Source organism: Python bivittatus, unplaced genomic scaffold, assembly GCF_059951505.1.
Source record: "Python bivittatus isolate LINGU-HERP-01145 unplaced genomic scaffold, Pbiv_v1 ctg000020_np1212, whole genome shotgun sequence".
In the NCBI taxonomy this organism is placed as follows: domain Eukaryota; kingdom Metazoa; phylum Chordata; class Lepidosauria; order Squamata; family Pythonidae; genus Python; species Python bivittatus.
In genome coordinates, this window is record NW_028277030.1 from 18552958 (window position 1) to 18574626 (window position 21669).

The window sequence follows — 21669 nt, forward strand, 5'->3', positions numbered from 1 at the left end:
CCGGCCTAAAACTTGACCGGTTTCCCCCTCTAGCTGGCAATGCAATGCATATAGAGGACCTTCATCATAGAGATGCTGGAGGCTAGGGAGACGCCACTCGGGCCCATAGATACCCCAGGCCTATGACGGCTTTCAATGTTCACCGGAAATTCAGGCTGTATGTCACGCTCTCATCATTTTCCATCTCTATGTTGCCAGGTGTAGGGAGGAGGTGGAAGAAGAGGCGGCCCTATGAGAGGCGGCGGCGGAGCAGCGCCTCGCAGTGGAAGTGGGAGGCTTCGCGGTGACCGAGGAGAGAAAGGGACGAGAGAACGAGTAATGGCGGCCAGTTAGTGTGGGTGACTGAGCTGAGCAGGAGGAGGAGCGCTCCGCGCCTTCGGGCCCTTGTTCTTGGCTCAGCAGCGGCGTCGCTCCCCAGAGCAGAGGCGGTGGAGCCAGCGAGAGCGCCGCCCTTCCCGGGGTGGCTGAAGTGAGGCCATGGTGAACACCCGAAAGAGCTCCCAATCTCAACGTCTCTCCGGGAAAGCGGCGGCGACGGTCCCGGGGCCCGGCAGCCATTTCATCTCATCCAGGACCCGCTTGTCTAGGACTAGTGCCAAAGCAGCGGCGGCGGCGGCGGCGGCGGCGGCTGGGCAAGATGAAGACTCGGTCCGGGTAAGCCGGGGAGGGGAAGATGAGGGACACGGGCGAGCGAATGGGCCACGGGACGGCACGAGAGCCACGCCGGGACAGCGGGGCCTTTGGCGGAGAGTCCGTCCGTCCGTGCTGCGGCGGCGGAGACCGGCGGCTCGAGTCGTCTGACGGGCGGGGTGGGGGTCGCCGCCGCGGGGGGAGCGGAGAGTAGAAGCGGCGCCTCATTGTCTCCGCGCGGCCGTCAAGGTTGGAGTGTCAGCGGACGGCTTGGCAGAGGGGTCCGGCTGAACTCCGGAGTGAGTGGGCGCGCTGGGTGCTTTCCGGGGGCGAGAGCGCTCCCGCTGTGGGTGCGGGGCGCCGCGGGGAGGCTGAGCGGGGACGGGGTCTGATTTGGGTCTCGGAGCGCGCTTGCGGTGTGGTGGGAGAAGCGCCGTTTCGCGGCTGGGGATGTTGTAAGAGGGAGACGTGAGCGGCGAGGAGTGCTGCGCTCGGTGGGAAGGAGGGAGGCGGGCTGGGATTGCGAGGGAGGTCATTTGAGGTAGAATGACTTAGAGCTTGTAGCCGAAAAAGACGCTGGCGGTAGTTGTGAGTGGGGAGGGGACGCAAAGTGATGGTCTGACCCGGGCAAGGGCGAGGAGCGGTGGCGGAGGGGAGAGGCTTGCGCAAAAGACAGGACTGCCTGTGTTTGAACAATTGACAAGACAGTGCTAAAGAATATGTGTGGGTTTTCTCTCTCTCTCTTTCACCCACATTTCTGTGTCTGTTGTGCCTGGCAGCAGGCTAGGGTAGAGCAAAACTCCCTCTCTGGTTGAAACTTGCACTGCATTTAAAAGAAAAACAGAAAAGTGACTTAAAACTGCACTAACTTTAAACAATTTTTAAAAGCATTATTTTTCTAAAGGCTGTTGTCTTTGGAATCTTTTTCAGATATGTGTGCGTGCATGTGCATGTGCTTTTCAGTCTGTATTTGAAATGTATAGATTTACAAATGAATGTGATCTAATGTTTCAGACTATCTGATACATTTTAACTGAAATTTGTACGTTTCTGGATGCATATCTCATTTCTTTACCGTGATGAAAAACATAATAGGTTTTCATAATTTCATAGACTTTTGAAAATAATAACGCCTTTTAATTTTTTTCATGTGTATGTTAACAGTGCGAATCATATAATACTTCAGTATTATTCACTTGCTGAATTCATATATTGTTTCAGTCTTGTAAACCATTGAGAGAATTTAAAAGCTTTCCAGTCTCCTGCCTGGTATAATGCAGTGCCAGTGTGTCTGCGCCTCCCACACAGACATAGACAACAGTTTGTTGTTGTTGTTGGTTTCCTGGAAAATCTCAAGGTTACCTTGGCAATAGTTTGAAAAAGTAGTACCCCAAAGGAACTGTCTCTTGTCTGATACATTTGGCTAAAAGCTGTTATACAATGAAAATATTTCAATTACTTCTAAACTTAAAAAGCACATATCACATTGCATGTGATATTTCATAATAGAGCAGTGAATATTCTGATATTACACCATAGAAGTAAGCATTTGCAGCTTAAAAAATAATGGGGTGAACACATTGTTTATTGATCAATCAGTTGATTTTTATTTGTGAAATTTCTAGACCACCCGTCTCCAAAATGAATCTGGGCAGCTTCATAAAGTTAAAAGAAACAGTATTATATAAAAATACAGCCTCCCATGAGAGAGTTCCACATCGCTGCCCCCCTATATCTTAATCCAAGGCCCGGGGGAGGGAAAACTGGATTTTTAAAGATCACTTTGTGTTCAGACAAGGTGGGGGCGGTTTTAAAGGACAGGTGCAGAAACAGAGAAGGTCCACTTCTTGGTTCCTGTTAAAAAACATTGCTTAATTGATGCCACCCAAAGCTAGCTGACCAAGCAAATAGGTAGGCTGTATGTCATTTAGAGCTTTATAGATGATAATCAGCTCTTTGAATTGCACCTGGAAACCAGTTGGCTACCAGTACAGCACACATGCTTGTGCTGACATGTTCTGGACTATCAGTAGCTTTAAGGGCAGCCGCATATGAAGCGAATTGCCATAATCCACCCACAAAGTGACCAAGACGTGAGTGACTGTGAGGAAGGCCTCCTGGTCCAGAAGCAAGAGCAATTGGCATATAGTTTGAATCTCTGCAAAGGCCTTCCTGGCCATAGCTGCCACTTGCTCCTTGAGCAGGAACAGAGAGCCCAGGAAGACCCCTAGATTGAATACCAGTCCTGATTATGGCAGTGCAAACCCTTCAGAACTAAATGTAGAAAATCCCCAGAATTGGGATTCTCCTACAGCCCTTCTACCTTCTCAGAGTGGAGATTGAGTGTGCACCTCCCCATCCCTCCCAGGTATGGGATAAGATCTTTACTGCATTGCTTAGTAGTCCAGGAGTTAACTTGTACAATGAGTATCATCAGGGTACTGATAGTGCCCTACCTCAGTCCTTCCCTGATGATGTTGTGTTAAACAGGAGGTACGAGAGCGTTAATCTCTGAGATACCTCACAAATTGGGAGCTGTAGTCTCCCCTTCTACCAACTAGAACTGGCCACAGAGGAGGAGAACAACAATGCAGGTAATCCTCGATTTATGACCACAATAAGGACTGGAAAATTTGTCGTTAAGTGGTGTGGTTGTTAAGCAAGGCACCACGTGACCACACCCAATTTTACGACATTTTTGTGGTGGCCATTAAGTGAATCACCATGGTCATTAAGTGAATCATATGGTCGTTAAGTGAATCATGTGGTCATTAAGTGAATCACATGGTTTCCCCATTGATTTTGCTTGTTGGAAGCTGGATGGGAAGATTGCAAATGGTGATCACATGACCCCAGGATGCTGCAAGTGTCATAAATACATGCCGGTTGCCAAGCACCTGAATTTTGATCATGTGACCACGGGGACGCTGTGACAGTCCTAAGTGGGAGGACCAGTTGTAAGTCACTGGTTTTTTCAGTGCCGTCATAACTCCAAATGGTCACTACATGAGTAGTTGTAAGTTAAAGACTACCTGTAGCACTGTGCCCCTGCTCCCACTCCTTTTAACTGGTCTGATGGTATTGAGAGTCACTGAGAGATCTAAGAAGCCCAAGATGGCTGCACCACCACCACCACCCTAGTTCTGCCAATGGACGCAGACTTGTAAAGGATCCAGATAATCTGTTTCATCCAATATCTTGTATAGCTGCAGTTTGAACGCCTATTCAGTTACCTTCCCCAAAAGGGGTAGATTGGAAACTGGACCAATATTGTCCAGGATGGTTGTGTCCAGTGATCACTTCTTGAGAAAGGAGTGCATGACTACTTTCTTATAGGTTGGTGGAACCACTCGATCTTTCAGAGAAGGTGATAGCACAGCATGAACCCAACTGCATATAATCTCCTGAGCCACCTTCATAAAGCTTGGAGGGGCAAAGACTAACAAACAGGTGGCCAGGTTAACAGTTCCAAGGATCCTGTCCATTTCTTCAGGAGTTAATAGAATTGAACTCCTCCCAAGTAGTCAAGAAAGACTATGCCTTTCTCACCTTAACTGGACCTGCCCATTTGGAGTCTAAATCTGAGCAACTTAGTCCACTAGATGCCTAGAATATTCTTTACCATAGCCCAATCGATAGTCCTGAGGCTTGTTCCTCCCAGTAGAAACCTATAAAATGTCTGCTGGTCAGCTATCAGTGGATGCAATAACAGCAGAGAAATAGCTATATTTTGGCATCCTTATTGCCATGATGTAGTCCTTGTTGTGGGCTCTTAGAAGTGCTTGGTTAGGTTCATTCTTCATTTTCTCCAACAGCAGTCTAGGGACCTACTGTGACATTTCATCTCCTAAAGCAGGGGTTCTCAAACTATGGCCCGTGGGCCGGATACGGCCTGCCAGGGTCATTTATCTGGCCCGCCCGTCTGATTGGCCGCCGCCGCTGTCTGTCAGAAGTGGAAGTGTCGGGGCTGTAGGCAATGCATGAGGAGGGAGATCACAGAGCTGGACTATTCTACATGATAGGTATGCCGGGTCCGGTGGCTCTCCTCCTCTCCTTAAACTATAGTCAGGCCCCCCTACATTCTGAGGGACTGTGAACTGTCCCCCTGTTTAAAAAGTTTGAGGACCCCTGTCCTAAAGTTTCTTGGAAAACCAAATGGATCCATGGGATTGATGTACAGTGAGAGTCTGCATTGGCACAATCCAGTACAAGGCCCTTGTCACCTATCTATTCTGGACAGCAACTAAGGCCTCACCTGAATTACTCATCAGATCCTCAGACAAACCCCTGAGCGCCCTCCGAAACTCCTCTGGGTCTATTAGGTGTAGAACTAATAGGTCCTACCTCTCTGTGGGGAGAGAGAACATCAGTAAACCAAAAGGCAATCCAAGAGTGATTTGAGCATGGCAGAGGACTGATGGTAATGTCCTCCATTTTCAGATCATGTTGCAACTGCACCAAGGCAAAAAACAGATCTAACGTGACCTGTGGTATGCATCGGACCCTTAATAATTTGAGACAGGTCCATGTTTGCCATGGTGGGGTCAGGTTAGAATCCCCAAGCACTCACAGCCTTGGAGAGTCAACAGTTGACTGGCAATATAATCCAGCAGCTCAGGCAGAGCTGCTGTTGTGCAGCAGGAAGGCTGATCTAGTTGCTCTCTAGAGCCCAATAGCTGTCAAAGCTTCATGGATAACTGCCATCCCTCTCTCTTGCCCTGGGGTTGCAGCTGATGCCAAACATGAAACCCATGTGGGCCTATTTCTGAGAAGAGACCCCTTCCCCAGCATACCCAGGTCTCAGTTGTTCAGGCCAGGTTGGCTGGCTCCTCTATGATTAAGTCATGGTTGAGGATTTATTACTCAGGTACTTGACATTTAATAGCAGCATCCAGAGACCAGGCTCACCAAGAATCCAATGATCTAGCCTTAGGGATGAACACTGAGGGCTGACACGCAGGGACAATCTCAGCCATTGAATCTTGTAACCCCAAAAGTGGCTCACCTCAGGTTGCCACTATATCTCTCTCTATTTGTCAATATATAGAAGATCACACCTGCCCTTACCTACCCCCGTTTCAGTTTCCACATCAACCCACCTCCATCTTCCCAGGCCATGACTCTCATCCAACCCACTTTCACATCCTCTTCCACATCCCCCAGACCCAGTGAAGGGGAACCTCAGTCATATACCTCTCAAACAATCACCCCCATCTTTACAGATCCCCAGTCCCCTAGTCCAGTCTGGCATGGGCTGAGATCAGAACCTATGCCAGGTGGACAGCAGCCAATCCATTCACCTAACAGATGAAAAGATTCCAGTAATCACATTGGGCCCAGACTAGGCCAGATGATGAAGAACCATGCAGCCTCAGGACCTGAACCAGTATTACAATGTCTCCTAGCCTGGCCCCAATCCTGCTGTCATCCCTTCAGCATGTTGTCCAGGCTGTAATCCTCCAACAGAAAGCTCCAAGGTCCCAATCAAAGATGGCATGGTTGCCACTGTCACCACTGCTCTACCCGTTCCAGTGCACCTCTGCTGGTAAGAAAACTTTGTAGTCCTCCACCACCTCCAACAAACACTGTTGCCACCTAGGCAGCCAGACCCAGCTCATTAATACATGGAGGGTTAACACAGACCAGAGTTAAACAATCTATACATCTCTAGTGGTAAGAATTTTGAGCTTCTGTTTAATCTGTGGGAAGTAGTTTATCTAGTTTATACAGGTGAAACTCGAAAAAATTAGAATATCGTGCAAATGTTCATTTATGTCAGTAAGACAACTCAAAAGGTGAAACCAATATATGAGATAGATGCATTACGTGCAAAGCGAGATATGTCAAGCCTTACTTTGATATAATTGTGATGATTATGGCGTACAGCTTATGAAAACCCCAAATTCACAATCTCAGAAAATTAGAATATTACATGACATCAATAACACAAGGATTGGAAATAGAACAATATCGGACCTCTGCAAAGTATAAGCATGCATATGTACTCAGTACTTGGTTTGGGCCCCTTTTGCAGCAATGACTGCCGCAATGCGGCGTGGCGTGGATGCTATCAGCCTGTGGCACTGCTGAGGTGTTATGGAAGACCAGGATGCTTCAGTAGCGGCCTTCAGCTCCGCTGCATTGTTCGGTCTCATGTCCCTCATCTTTCTCTTGGCAATGCCCCATAGATTCCCTATGGGGTTCAGGTCAGGCGAGTTTGCTGGCCAATCAAGCACAGTAATCTCATGGTCACTGAACCAGGTTTTGGTACTTTTGGCAGTCTGGGCAGGTGCCAAGTCCTGCTGGAAAATGAAGTCAGCATCCCCATAAAGCTCATCTGCGGAAGGAAGCATGAAGTGCTCCAAAATCTCCTGGTGGACGGCTGCGTTGACCCTGGACGTAATGAAGCACAGTGGGCCAACACCAGCAGATGACATGGCTCCCCAAATCAACACAGACTGTGGAAACTTCACACTGGACTTCAAGCATCGTGCATTGTGTGCCTCTTCATTCTTCCTCCAGACTCTGGGTCCTTGGTTCCCAAATGAGATGCAAAAGTTGCTCTCATCAGAAAAGAGGACTTTGGACCACTGGGCAACAGACCAGTTCTTTTTTTCTGTAGCCCAGGTAAGACACTTCTGACGTTGTTTGTTGTTCAGGAGCGGCTTGACAAGAGGAATACGACATTTGAAGCCCATGTCCAGGATCCGTCTGTGTGTGGTGGCTCTTGATGCACTAACTCCAGCCTCAGTCCACTCCTTGTGAAAGTCCCCAACACTTTTGAATGGCCTTTTCCTGACAATCCTCTCCAGGCTGCGGTCATCCCTGCTGCTTGTGCACCTTTTTCTACCACACTTTTCCCTTCCACATAACCTTCTCTTGATGTGCTTTGATACAGCACTTTGGGAACATCCAACTTCTTTTGCAATTACCTTTTGGGGCTTTCCCTCCTTGTGGAGGGCGTCAATGATGGTTTTCTGCACAACTGTCAGGTCAGCAGTCTTTCCCATGCTTGTGATTCCTACTGAACCAACTGAGAGACCATTTAAAGGCTCAGGAACCCTTTGCAGGTGTTATGGATTCATTAGCTGATTAGAGTGGGACACTTTGAGCCTAGAATATTGAACCTTTTCACACTATTCTAATTTTCTGAGATTGTGAATTTGGGGTTTTCATAAGCTGTACGCCATAATCATCACAATTATACCAAAGTAAGGCTTGACATATCTCGCTTTGCGTGTAATGCATCTATCTCATATATTGGTTTCATCTTTTGAGTTGCCTTACTGACATAAATGAACATTTGCACGATATTCTAATTTTTCAAGTTTCACCTGTATGTTTTGTAAATCAGATCAACTTTTTGTAATTTCTTTGTTCTGTGATGATCACATTGAAGTGAGTGGTCATGGGCCTTCATGGGTATTGTTATTTCTGGTATAAGATTTGCATCAGTTTGTTTATTTTAGGTAGACAATGGAGGGGTACTGCTGATTGATGATGGCCTAACATTGGAAGATGAGCAAGTGCATGAACCCCTGAAATTATGAAGGATATTATTAGGTCCTGTGATAGTATTATTAGAATATATGCAAAAACATATATAGCATCTTATTCTGCCTAAGGTTTTTTTACATCTGTATTTGGGTTTTTATACTGTACATCTGTATTTCCTAGTATGATGTGTTACTCCTGATAAGTGGCTGTTTTCAGTTAGGCAGGCTTTTACTCAAAGTTTATGTAAGGGAAGTGCCATTATTCAGAATGGACTGTAGATCACTGATGATTAGAGTGATTTTAGAAGGAATTGTAAGTGATAGCAATTGTTGTGGTGCTTTTTCATCTGAGTTTATTTCGTAATTTAGTCCTCAGTGTCAATTTGGTTTTTATGATCAGTTTCCCCCCCACCCCAGGCAAAAAACATTCTCCCTCCAGAAATGCATGTAGTATGCTTTGTGGCACTTAAGTTTTGATATAAGGTACTGTAAGTGATATGCTACCTCATACTGTAGAAATGAGATCTCTTTATTAGCTGAATTTAAAATTAACTGCAGTTTTATGAGTTGCATGAAATACTAAGATATTCTGTATATGCATATAGTATTTTGGCAAGAAGAGAAAAAGTGTAACAATAGCAAATCTATTCAGATGTAGTCCCAACTGAGTTCACGGAGGATTACTTCCAATTAGGTAAATTGTATAGTCTATTTAAAAAAAAACAACAACTAAACATAACTGTTGAAATCACATTTGAAAATAGTTTTTCTCTTAAAGTATGGATGCACAATCTGTGGCCTTTAGTCCTTTATGGTATTTCTCAGCTCCCTCATTAGCCTGTGCCAATTATCAATAAATTTAAGATAGTGATTTTAAGATTTGATAATTTGGGAGAGAGTGAATAAAAGGGGGACAATTTATGAAAAAAAATGGGTGAGATTTATGATTTTTTAAAAAAAATTTGCTTGCACACTTACTCTGTTGACAACATGTGGTTTTCCTTCAACCTATTACAGTTATGTGGCTTTCAACCTAAAAAAGATATGTACCCATGCTGCAAAGTGTCAGATAAAATTTGAAGCAATCCCACGATAACCGGCTTTGTTTCACATAGTCATTCTGTTTATCTGTAAGAAAGTATATCTTTTGTTATTGAGAATGAAGACATAAAAGTTGTCATTGTAATAATCAATATAACGGGTGCTTTGTAAATTATTGCTCCCTAGAGAATTGGAGATCCTTACTTAGTATCGCTGAAAAAATTGTACGTGCAGTCTCACTTGTACATGTTCCTTGCAAGATACAAGACTTCCAGAAGATCTTGGTTTAAAAGTATCAAAGCACTTTCCACTGTAAATTTTAAATGAGGTTATAGATTTATTTCCAGGCATCTCTTGGAAGCTTTGGGAAGTTCAGGGATTTTGTAAAGGGGGCTGGTTATATCAACATAAATTAGCCACATGTCTTCAGCGGCTAATTTCACAACATTGTAAGCATTCAGTTTATGTATGTGCTTTTTCAGTTTTTTCTCCTGTTGGTCTGGTCTGGTCTGGTCTGGTCCGGTCCCTTCTCTTCTCTTCTCTTCTCTTCTCTTCTCTTCTCTTCTCTTCTCTTCTCTTCTCTTCTCTTCTCTTCTCTTCTCTTCTCTTCTCTTCTCTCATCCAGTCATCTGTCTTTCCTCATCCTGCTAGCTTTAGACTCCTTGATGTCTTCAATAGATTACTGTACTGTATTTCCAGTCTCCCCAGGTTACTCCGCACCCTCCCTTCCCACATTAAAGTTAGCTGCTCTGCAATTACCCACTGTCTTCTCTTGAAAATTGCTTTGGAACCAAGTGAATGTTTGAGGCATTCTGGGCAAAGGAAAAGAAGAGGACAGGTGGCTGCAGGGTGAAACTCTGAAACTTGCCAACTGTGCAAGTTTTTTATTCCCCATGTTTGTAATTAAAGTATGTTTCAGGGCAGAAGGCTTTATGATTAAGAATCCACAATTTGGGAATATCTGCTTCACACTATGACCCCTATATTAATGCAGGGTTGTGTAGAGCAAACACTGTTTTGCTTTAATTTGTTTCACAGTGATTTTACTTAGGTAAATTTAAGCATGCTACAGATTGAACTATTTATGCTTTGTGCAATATCTTGACAGAATTTCTATTCAGTTAATTAAAATATTGTTCCATATCTTCTCAATTTGTATCTCATTTAAACCCATTGTCAACTTTAGTCTTTTGAAAATATGATAAGTGAGCATCTGAACAGAAATTGTTAAATACACTCACGGAGCTACAATTCTGAGAATATTTTTGGAAGAAACCACATAAGTTCTAATAATAATGTAAATTTATTTATTTATTACTTTATTAGATATAGGTGCCACTCAACTCCAAAACAACTCTAGGCAGCTCACAATATCAAACAACAAAATTTTAAAAAACACAAGTAAAATAAGCAAGATAGCATCTGTCCAACCAATACAATATGTATACAGAAACTCATCTAACAAAGGGGGGGTCCATCCACCCTACTCCAAAGCTTGGGAAAACAGCCAGGTTTTCAAGCCATCAGGGTGAAAACCACATGGATCTCTGGAGTGATCTTGTTCCAAAGAGCAGGCACTGCGATACAGAAGGTATACTTCTTGGATATTGATAGATGGCATTGCTTAAATCAAGGGAACCTGGAATGTGCCACCTCTGCCAGATTTTACTGGATGGGCAGAAGCCATGGGAGAAAGGTGGTCCCTCAAATAACCTAATCCTATGCCATATAGGGTTTATAGGTGATAACCAGCACATTGAATTGCACCCAGAAGAACACCAGCAGTCAGTGAGGCTTGAAAAGCAAGAAGTGTCACATAACATATCAAGGCATGCACATCACTGCCTGCGCTGTTGCGTTCTGGACTAGTTGAAGCTTCTGAGAGATCTTCAAGGTTAGCTCAATGTAGAGTACTTTGCAGTAGTCAAGCTGTGAGATGACTAGGGCATGAGTGACTGTCTGAAGGGCTTTCTGATCCAGAAAGGGGTACAACTGGCGCACAAGATGAAACTGCAAAGGACTTTCTGGCCACAGCTACCATCTGCTCTTTGTGGAGGAGCTGTGAGTCCAAGAAGATCCCCAGATTGTGTACCAGTCTTGAACAGGGAAGTGCAATCTCACCCGAGATTAAACATGGAAATCCTCAGATCATGGGAGGCACTAATATCCACAGCCACTCAGTCTTGGCAGAGTTAAGTCAAAGTCGGTTTCTCCCCATCCAGACCACACAGGCTCCAGTCACTAGGATAGGACCTCAACAGCATTACTTGGTTGGCTTGGGGTTGAGAGATGTGATTGGGTATCATCAGCATTTTGAGGATACCAAACCCTAGACTGGCAGATGGTTTTACCCAGTGATTACATGTAGATGTTAAACAAGAGGGGAGAGAGTATGGGACCTGGTGACACCCCACAAAGGGGTTGGGGGAGCAGTCTCTGACCTCCTGTCAATACCGACTGAACCAGCCATGAAGGAAGGAAGAGAACCACCATAAAATGGAGCCTCCAATTCCCAGCCTCTGCAGCTAGTCCAGGATTCAGGTAGTCCTTGTTTAGCAGCTGCCTTGTTTAGCAACTGTTCACAGTTACGACAGTGATGAAAAAATAACTTTATGACCAGCCCTTGTATTTAGGCCCTTTGCAGGCCTGTAAAACAAAAGAAAGCTGAAGTAAGCTCATAAGCACAGTTGTAGTTTCACTTAGTGACCGCTTCGTGTAATGAACAAGCTGCTGGTCCCAGTTGTGGTTACTAAACAAGGACCACCTCTACTCAGCAGTATCCAAAGCTGCTGAGAAATCAAGGAGTATAGGGATGGATGCACCATAATCCCCATCCTGACTCTGCCAGAGGTCATCAATAAGTGCGCCCAATGCTATATATTGTATCTGGTTTGAAAATATTTAAGATAGATAAGAAAGATACAACCCATTTAAAATAACATCTGAAGTAACATTCAGAACTGAGCAAAAAGACAGATGATAATTGTGAGATACCTGGTTAAATTGGAGAAGGCTGATGTGGTACTGTAGCTAATTCAGTCCAAATCAGGGATTAGCCTAATGGTATCATTCCACTGTACAGAGATGGGCGTGGGGAGACAGTGTTCCTCTGGCAGATATATTTTCTCCTGTTGAAGTTGCTCTGGAAGATTGGTAAATCTTCTGAAATAGATATGGGAATCATGCAGGGTTCTGGAGGGAGGGGGAAGAATACATTCTGTTGGCAGATATGCCCATCTTGTTGGATGTTGCCCAAGGTTTTATATTTCTGGTATAAAAAATGTATACAGAACTCCAAAATACTTATCAGTTTTTCCTTCTAGTGTTTCATTTTAAATGCCAGATATAGTTATATTTAATTTTATTCTCAGATAATAATATGTTTGAAGAGCAAAGATGGGCAGTCGCATAGTTTTGCTTCAGATTTGTGGCGAAGGTTTTTTTATAAAAGGATATAAATTGACTTTTTTCCCCTTTTCAAAGTATTCCTCTAAAGTTGTGTATGATTTGGCTATTGTAATGCATTTAGTTCATACGCTAACTAAAACAACTAATCAATATGATATTCCATTTGGAGAACATGATTGGTTGAACTATTAAGAATATTTCATTATTTTATTTTATTGGTGCTGGGAGAAGACCTGTAAGAAATCATACTTTTCCATTTATCATTAAATTACAATAGTAACATCTGTTAGTTGGACAAGTACATTGTTGTTTCAACTGGATACTCTTCTTGAATTATGTTAGAAAAACAAAAAAAATGAGAGCAAATGTTTTATGTAAATATTTATATAATATTTTTAAACTTTTCTATCTGCTGCCTAGAAAGTAATGTTCTCATCCTTCAGCCTAATTATACAATGAATGTTACTTACATAGAAGGTTCTGTGAGTTTAATTTGCTTCGGAGATACTTGTTTTTCTTTGTAAAGGGCATTTGTGCGCATGCGTACACACACACACAAACATATATAATCCATTTATATATAATATATATATTGCTATTGGCTGCAGCAATGCTAGCTGTTTCACATATTTGCTTTATTTGGATATGGTTTGGAAAAAGATAAGTAAATGATAATTATGGAGTATAATTGCTGCCCCTCTTTTTAAAAAGGCAAATATTCAAAATATACAGATTTTCTACCCTACTTTTGATTTTGCTTATGAAATTATGGGAGCCAGTTATTGGCTTCCATTAAATGAACTTAAATAAATAAAGTAGTTATACTTTGAGATATGTACCAAGATGGTTGAAAATATTGTTATCCTAAAAGTCTGTGAAAATGAAAACCCTGAAATTATTATAAAAGGAAGAGAGACCAACCATAGTATGGTAGGCATAATGATGTTTAAAGGTGTATGTAAGTTTTGAATGCAGTCACTGAAGTATATTTTAAAAAACCATGCAGCAATTTAATAACTTCAAATTTATTAGCTAACCATTATTAATGTATTTAGTATTTCAAATGATTAGCTGAGCCACTGGCATTCGGATCCATTATTTAGGGTAACCACATAGAGTGAAAGGCAGTGGTTTACTAGTAAACCTTAATACAAAAATGTATGTTTTTCCTTTTCAATAATTTCTCATGTGCCCTCAAAATGTGGTACAAAGGGAGCAGTTTTTTAAAGTCCGTGGGAAGGGCTATAGGGGTAAGAGGAAACATCCTTTTTCCAAGTAGATTTTGTGAAGATTTCTCCTTCCCTCTTTCCCATCATAGCTCTATAACATTCACCAGGGCTGTGTAGCCCTCTGAGTAATGTTTTCAAGGGCTGGGCTGGGTTGGGGTGAGGAAAGTCGGCATCTTCAAGTCTTATTCAGAAAAACTAAAACTATGTACTTGACCTGGATAAAATTATTTTACATGCCCCAGGTTTTTGTGTTGCTGCCTTAGAGACTGTCAGTTTTGTACAATAATATCACAAAAACAAGTTCAAACCTTTCAGTACTTACTTAAATTGAATTTGACAATTTTATACCCAATCTCTTCCAATTTATTTTGTGGAGCCTTTAGAAGATGAACAATAAGTGTTGATAAATAGCTGTCTACTAAGCAGTCTTGGAGTAGTCACTGGAAATAAACAAGAAATATCTCTTGAAATTATTGGAAGTGGTTTTTTTTAACCTGCTTTGTATCTCACTGTTATTGCTGTTAATTACACTACACTGAGAATTGCTAATTGCTTAATGACTTCAGGCAATGATGTTGCAATGTTTTTGCCTTGTCTGCTTTATCTAGTTAAGCTCTCCCACACCACTGAAACAGGTTTCAAACCAGTTGTGTAGCTTCAGTTTCTATCTAGAATAGAATTACTCAGAATGTTTACAAGATTGAATTCCATCATTTATGTATGTGGTTAAAAGTATAGGCACACCTTTGCGTAGTTCAAGCAGTGTGTATAAACCTGGGTGTGGCTTGGCCATTGAGTATTTAATATTTTAAGTATGTAGTAGTTTTTCCTCCAAAGCTCTAGGTACCTTATGGAATACATACCATATGGAATACATCTGGAATTTCTGAATGTAGTATAGTAACTAGGTTTGTATGGAACAGTACAAATATCCTGCATAAATTGTTGGGAAAAAATGCAGGAATCTATTTTATGTACATTTTGTACTGTCCCATATAGTTTTATTTACTGTGTTACATTCAGAAACATTATTCTGTGTACTTCAGAGGCTCTGTGACAGTGTGTTTAAATGGGGTGGAGAAATGGCTTTGATCAGCTCTCTCCACTTGTCTTGTGGGCTGGGTGATATAAAGGGTGTGGAGCATAATGGAGAGAAGCCTTGCTCCCTGATATAATCAGCTATGGGGAGCCATCATTTCCTGTAACTGAAATATGGGAGAAAAAGTCTCTGAATAAGACAGGGCAAGGACCCCTGACTCTCTGCTTGTGTTTGCATGGAACAGTTTCTTTAATGTGAGACTTTCCCAAAGGGGCAAGAGCTATACCGGCCAAATTGTTCAAAGTTGTCCTGTGCATTCTTCTCATTGAGGGAGTTAAGAAGGCAGGTCTCCTGGAGCATTTGTTTATCACCTGCCAAACCCTCAGTTGGGTATCTGATGTTCTTTGGGAGAACCCCTTCTCTATACACAGGTATGGGACTTAGAGAGTGTAATGTATGTTTTAGGATATATTGCATTATCTTTTGTAATATTGTACTTTAATATCAAATATGTAGTGAGTTAACATCATAAAACTCCATATAGGAAACATTTCCTGAAATCAATTACAGTACTTTAAAGTCTATTAGCGTGATCATTCTGAATTTTAGTATTTACATCATTCTTTAATTCATGTTTTAATTCATTTTAATTGTTAATTTGAGCTACTCTTTTAAATTGGTTGTCATTTTTATTTTTTTGTGTGTATGGGTGGTTTTTAGTGCCCTAGGGTTGGAGTGGTAAAATATAAATTGAAGTAATAAGAATAATAAAAATTTCTGTTTAATATAAGGGTTGGCATTTGGAACAGCTTCCAGTGGAAATCACATTGGCCCCCTCCCTGATTGCATTAAGAAAATGTTAAAAACTGAGCTCTTTTGTAGTGCATTTATAATGCAGAATTAGCCGTTAATGCATATATTGATTCAACATGATGTATATACTATGGGTCCATTATGTTTGATTGATATTAGACATTTTAAAATTAGGTTACTGTTGATGTTTTAGTAATTTTCTATATATCTTGTAAACCACTAAGAGATGCATTTGATTGTTGTGGGATATAAATACAAAACAAACAAATAAGCTTAAATCTGATTTAATCCCTGGAAAGATACACAGCAAATTCCTCAATTTCCCTCACACTTTCTTTCTAGAATTAGACTTACAGTTTTCAGTTGAGGGTGGTTGATGTTCGGTTATCTGAACAAGAATCAATTCCCCCCCTCCGCCCGAGTTGGAGAATATTTACCTTGGACAATGGCATGAATGAGACTATCATCTGTTTGCTTTTTTTCTCTAGAGAGATGATGGTAGTGATGGTAGTTTGAGTGATAGTCACATATCTCCTCCAGCCAAACGTACCTTGAAACATGCTGATTCTGTATGCAAAGACAAATCAAAATCTCGCAATACTGGACAGCGAGAGGAATGGAGTGTCTCAACTGGTCAGTCCCGGTAAGCATATTAAAGATATATGTGTGTGTATGTATGTGTGTGGGTAGACAGTTTTAATCATTTTTTTAAACAGCTTAAATTACTGACTAATGCTGAATCTTTACTGTCTCTAATGAACTGTTTCTACTGCTTAAAGTAGCATTCTTATATCAGATTCTATTCTAGCCTATGTACTAAAACCTATTCTGTGCTGCATGGAAAGGGAAAACTAAACTTGGGATGCTATTTTTGTTCTCACTCCCATCCCATCTTTCTCATAATGTGTAATTCTTCATTAGTAACTGATTTCAGCCAGATATGCTGACTTCATGCATAAGTGTATGAGGTACAGCTTGTTCCTTCTCCCTCCCTTCTCCCCCCTCCAACTTTATTTCAGATGACAAATTTTGTGGGAAAGAAAAAGAGCAACTCCATCTGTTGCTTACATTAAAACATCTGGAATTCCTTGTGATTTTGTTTGTTCCATGCATACGGTATTATGTTAATAAGCTTAACTAGTTCCATGCTTTCTCCAACAATAGAAAGCATTAGCCATGTTACTGCTACAGATTAATAGCTTTGTTTTGTTACCAATCCCAAATTTGATCTTTGAGGTTGCTCCCTAACAATTACACAGCTTAACCAATTTGATACAGGCAAGTTAGGTTTTGGAGTTGACTTGACCAAACATTATTTATTATTCTTTTCAACATGTGTTCACTTATTCTGTAGCAAAGAGAACAAAATTATTGTAAGCAAAGGTAAAACGAGGTATAAAGTCGATAGAGGTAGTATATAAATTGTTAAAATTATTCTGTTGTATTAAGTATCTGGAACTGCACAAATGAATGCTAATACTTCTGATTCCCCACCATTAAAGCTGAAATGGGACTTAATTCCCATTTCAAGATGACTATCATGCCTAATGGAATTTCCACTATTTATAAGCATTTTAAGCATGAATTGTGTGAAATCAGAAATGAAAGGCTCAGTTTTTTTAAAAAATGGCACTGCTAAATATTGTTACCTATCTTGATTAATAACTTTCCACACTGCTTATACTAATTTGAGCCAATATGTAAACATCCTTCTATTTTATTCTTTCATTGCCAAGAGGAGCAGTTTGGAATAGTGATGGTGATGGTGATGTACAACCTGCCCCCAAGAGAGTAACAAGAGAAAATCTAGTTCACACATATGAAAAAAGACCAGAGGTGGATAACTTAGCTCCCTAAGCTGCATAGAGCCTCTGAAAGCAGATATAGTTCTAGAAATATTATAAAAGTTGCCATTAAATTTACTGTATAATTTAATTTAACTCAAAAGTAAAATAAATTACTTTTTTTTTTGTCTTGGCTTTGTCTACCATTTGAATGTAGTCCCCTTTGTGTTCCTCTGCCAGGAAAAAAAATCATTTCCCTGCTTTCAGCAAATTACTAACTTTGCTCCATCTCCTCATTTGTAGAAGCTACATTAAAATTGCTTAACTGTTTTAAAAGACACAGATGGGTAATAAATAGTTTTCAGATCACTTGTAGAGATGAAATTGTAACAGAGTTTATGTCCAATGTGTAACACTTGGGAGTAGGAATAATAGAAGTATTATGTGAATTGTAGTTTTAATGCAACTAGCTAATTTTCCAAATTAAATTGTTTCTTAGGTTAACTTCTCAATCTGGTGCTACTTTACCAAATGGTCGTAGCTTATGTAAGTACTTCATACTTGAATTGCTTATTCTCTTGCTAGACATTTTTACATTTTTAATGTTCTTTCTGTACCTCTAACTTTTCTAATCTGCGATATTACTTTTTTCAGTGCAAAAAGGAAATAAAAGCTACATTCAGTGTTCCATGAGCAGATACAGGTAGTCCTTGACTTATGACCACAACTGGGACTGGAACTTCCATCACTAAGCAATGTGGTCATTAAGTGAATCGCACCCAATTTTATGACTTTTTTTGCTGCAGTTATTAAGCGAATCACTGTGGTCATTAAGTGAATTTGGCTTCCCCCATTGACTTTGTTGGAAGCCCCCTGGGAAGGTTGCAAATGGTGATCATGTGATCCCGGGACATTGCAGCCATTGTAAATACATGCTGGTTGCCAAGCACAAATATTGATCACATGACTGCAGGGATGCTGTGACGGTTGTAAGTGCAAGGACCGGTCATGTCACTTTTTAGCACCATTGTAACTTCGGACAATCATTAAATGAATGGTTGTAAGTCAAGGACTACCTGTATCCACTTGTGGAACTAGCCTCATTTTTTTCATTTTCTTGCCCCATGCTGTCTAATTCTATTTTAGGCTGCACTCCAAATTCTCCAGAGCAGAATTTGGCATGAAGGGTACAGAGTGATATACATTTATCATTAAAATTGAAATATTTCTGATAAAATAATTATATATGTCTTTGTAAGTCTGTGTGTGTGTAAATATTTTTACACAATTTTTGTACCTTCCTAATCATAAGATTCTGGGTAGCTCACATATGTAGATGCCATTAAAATTACAACAACAATAATAATAAACCCAACTGGTAATACATTGCACCAGTCCACACACCCTATTAGAGACATCCTAAATGATTCTTATTATTTCTCAGTATTAATATTATAACTTGAAATTTGCAGCTCTCAAAAGCTGTTCTCTTCGAGGGGAAAAAAAGGGAGATGGTGACCATGCCTGTATAAATGGAGGCAGAGAAATCAGAAAAAGTTGTCGATCTAGAAAAAACAGATTTGAAAGTTTGAATCAGAGTTTACTGTTTGACCAATTGGTAAACAGGTATGTTGGAATACTATAATAACAATAGTTTCTAATTTCATGGTATTTTTAAATTATGTTTGTGGTATATTTCAGTCTATGAGAGGAACATTTTATTTATTTAACCAAAGATGTCTCCCTATCTTGAATATTCAGCTTCCAAACTGTTTAATATTTTTTGTTTATCTGATGCTGGCACAGAAAGATGTGTTATATTATATGGCCTAGGACTTATCAGTGAGTGTACAGGTAGACGTTGCTTACTGACTGCCTCATGCATTGACCGTTCGAAGTTATGATGGTGCTGAAAAAATAACTTTGTGACTAAGGCATGCATTTATGCAGCGTCTCTCAGTCATGAGTTTGCCATTACAGTCAGTCAGTACGCGTTGTCCTGTGCCTGACCCATTTTTTTCTCCCTCCCCCCCACAGAGTAGAGAGATTGGAGAGGAAGGGATTAGAAGAGAGTAAGCAGGCACACATGGGGAATACACATGAAAAAGAATGCGCTAGTGCCGGGGAAACATTAATTCCCTTCTTGCTAATTATTCTAGCTCTGGGGTGAGCATTCCAAAAGGCGGGGGAGTGGGGAAAAAGGAAAGCTGAAGTAAAATCAGAAGCACAGTTGCATTCATGTGATTTTCCACTTAGCGACTGCACCACTTAGTGATTGAGTTGCCGGTCCCAATTGTGGTCGCTAATCAAGGACTACCTGTATTGACATTTTGTTTCTGCACCACACAATAGCAAATACATACTAGTTTCTTTTAGGTATAAAACAGTGTTTTTGAATTTTTCCTTCTCTTAATAACATTTTCTGCTTGTTGTAAATTATGCAATCCAACTTCAAAAGTATTATGCTTTAGTTTATTCATTTTATAATTTTAGTATAATTGCTGAAAACATTAGGAGAAGATTGAATGTTGCTTATAATGTAAACAGGCAAAGAAAAATCTTTACAAGTTATGTCATACAGGTAGTCCTTGCTTACCAATGGCAATTGGAACTGGGAATTCCATTGCTAAGTGACGCAGTTGTAAGGTGTGACATCACATGACCGCGCTGACTTATGATGGCAGTTCTGGCAGTCCCAGTTGCTGTCGTTAGGCAAATCCCACATGGCTGCAGCATCTCATGGTCATGTGATCGCTATTTGCGACCATTTGCCAGCTCCCCGTTGACTTTGCTTGTCAGAACTGTGACGTAATTGCAAGCCAGTTGCCAAGTGCCTGAATCGCAATCAGGTGACTGCATGGATGCTGTGATGGCTGCAACTACAAGGACCTGTTATAAGTACCTCTCGTTCAGCACCATTGTAACTTTGAATGGTTGCTGAATGAGTGGATGTTAAATGAGGAGTACTTGTATCTATACAATCTTAGCCTATAAAACAATGTCCCCAACTTGGCACCCTTAAAATGTGTTGGGACTGCAATTCCCCAAATTAGTAGCTAGCTACAATATGAAGTATATAAATTAAAACCTGTGGAAGCTGTGTTTCTATATGTTTGTGGATGATGTGTGTTGAAGGAACAGAGTAACTTCAATTTAAAAGTGCCCTTTAAAATCTTAGGATATTACTCTACAAACTCCTGTTTCTCTTTCAAGGGAAATGATTATACATCTCTTGTAAGTATACGGTCTGATAAATATGTGGAGTAGACATTTAATTTACTCATCTAACCAATTTGATCCTCTGGGAGATTTATTGTACTTATTTCATGTAACTTCTCTACTAGGAAATACAAAATAAATGGATCAGACATTTCAGCCCTGCCCACTTTATAGTCACAGCATCTTAAGAGGCAAAACATTACATTTTTAAAAATGAGGTTCCCAGCAGGAAAAAACAAACAAAAACAAAACCCCAAACTCTACCCATGCAACAAATGACACCAGAATTGTAAGAGTTGAGTTTATTCAGGGACTTTGGAGAGTATGGGAATAAACTTTGGACTCTTATTTTTCTTATTTGTATACAATTCATTTTAGCCTCTGAACTATATCTGTAAATCACAGATAAAAGGCATATTACTGAATTTACTCACACTGGAAGAGGGTAATGTTCATTTGTTGGTTTCCTTAAATGCAGCCCCTTGCATTCAGTAAAAACTTGCTTTGGCAGTTGGGGTTCCTTCTAAAAGGGTGTAGGAATGTTCTAATGCAAAAATCACCTTTTTGTGTTTTCTGCTAGCAGGCTTCTTTGCTGGACCAAAAGCTTCCAAGGAACATAAGGGACCCTTATTTATAACCATATTTAGTTATGATCCAGCTATTGTATCTACTTACAGTTTGACAAGTCAGTTATTACATACCTTGTAATACATTTTATATTACCATTTTTCTATGTTAGTACGGCTGAAGCTGTTCTTCAGGAAATGGACAATATTAATATCAGACGGAATAGGCGATCGGGTGAAGTGGAACGGTTGCGCATGTGGACAGATACAGAATTTGTAAGTTTAAATCTCTTCTCACCTTTCTTATATTTTGTTTAAGCCTTGGATATGTTATAACCCAGCATTGAAAGCACTTGTTAATAAAAAAATTGACTAAAGTTACTTTTTAATATTATGCTGTATACATTTTTCAATCCTTATGAGAGTAAAGGAACAGAAGGGAAA

The 21669-nt window shown here is 40.6% G+C and overlaps 1 protein-coding gene across 5 annotated transcripts in view; it reads left to right on the top strand.

Annotated features, from left to right (window-relative positions):
- The first annotated feature begins 188 nt into the window (after positions 1-188).
- Positions 189-21669, top strand: part of ATAD2B (ATPase family AAA domain containing 2B) — an 84792-nt gene continuing 63311 nt past the window's right edge. For all 5 annotated transcript variants that reach the window (XM_025170351.2, XM_007433979.3, XM_025170352.2 and 2 more), the window contains exons 1-5: positions 189-654; positions 16145-16299; positions 17940-17986; positions 18913-19066; positions 21399-21501. In XM_025170351.2, the coding sequence (XP_025026119.2) occupies positions 478-654; positions 16145-16299; positions 17940-17986; positions 18913-19066; positions 21399-21501 (636 nt within the window). In that variant the 5' untranslated portion in view covers positions 189-477. The remainder of the gene's footprint in view (positions 655-16144; positions 16300-17939; positions 17987-18912; positions 19067-21398; positions 21502-21669) is intronic.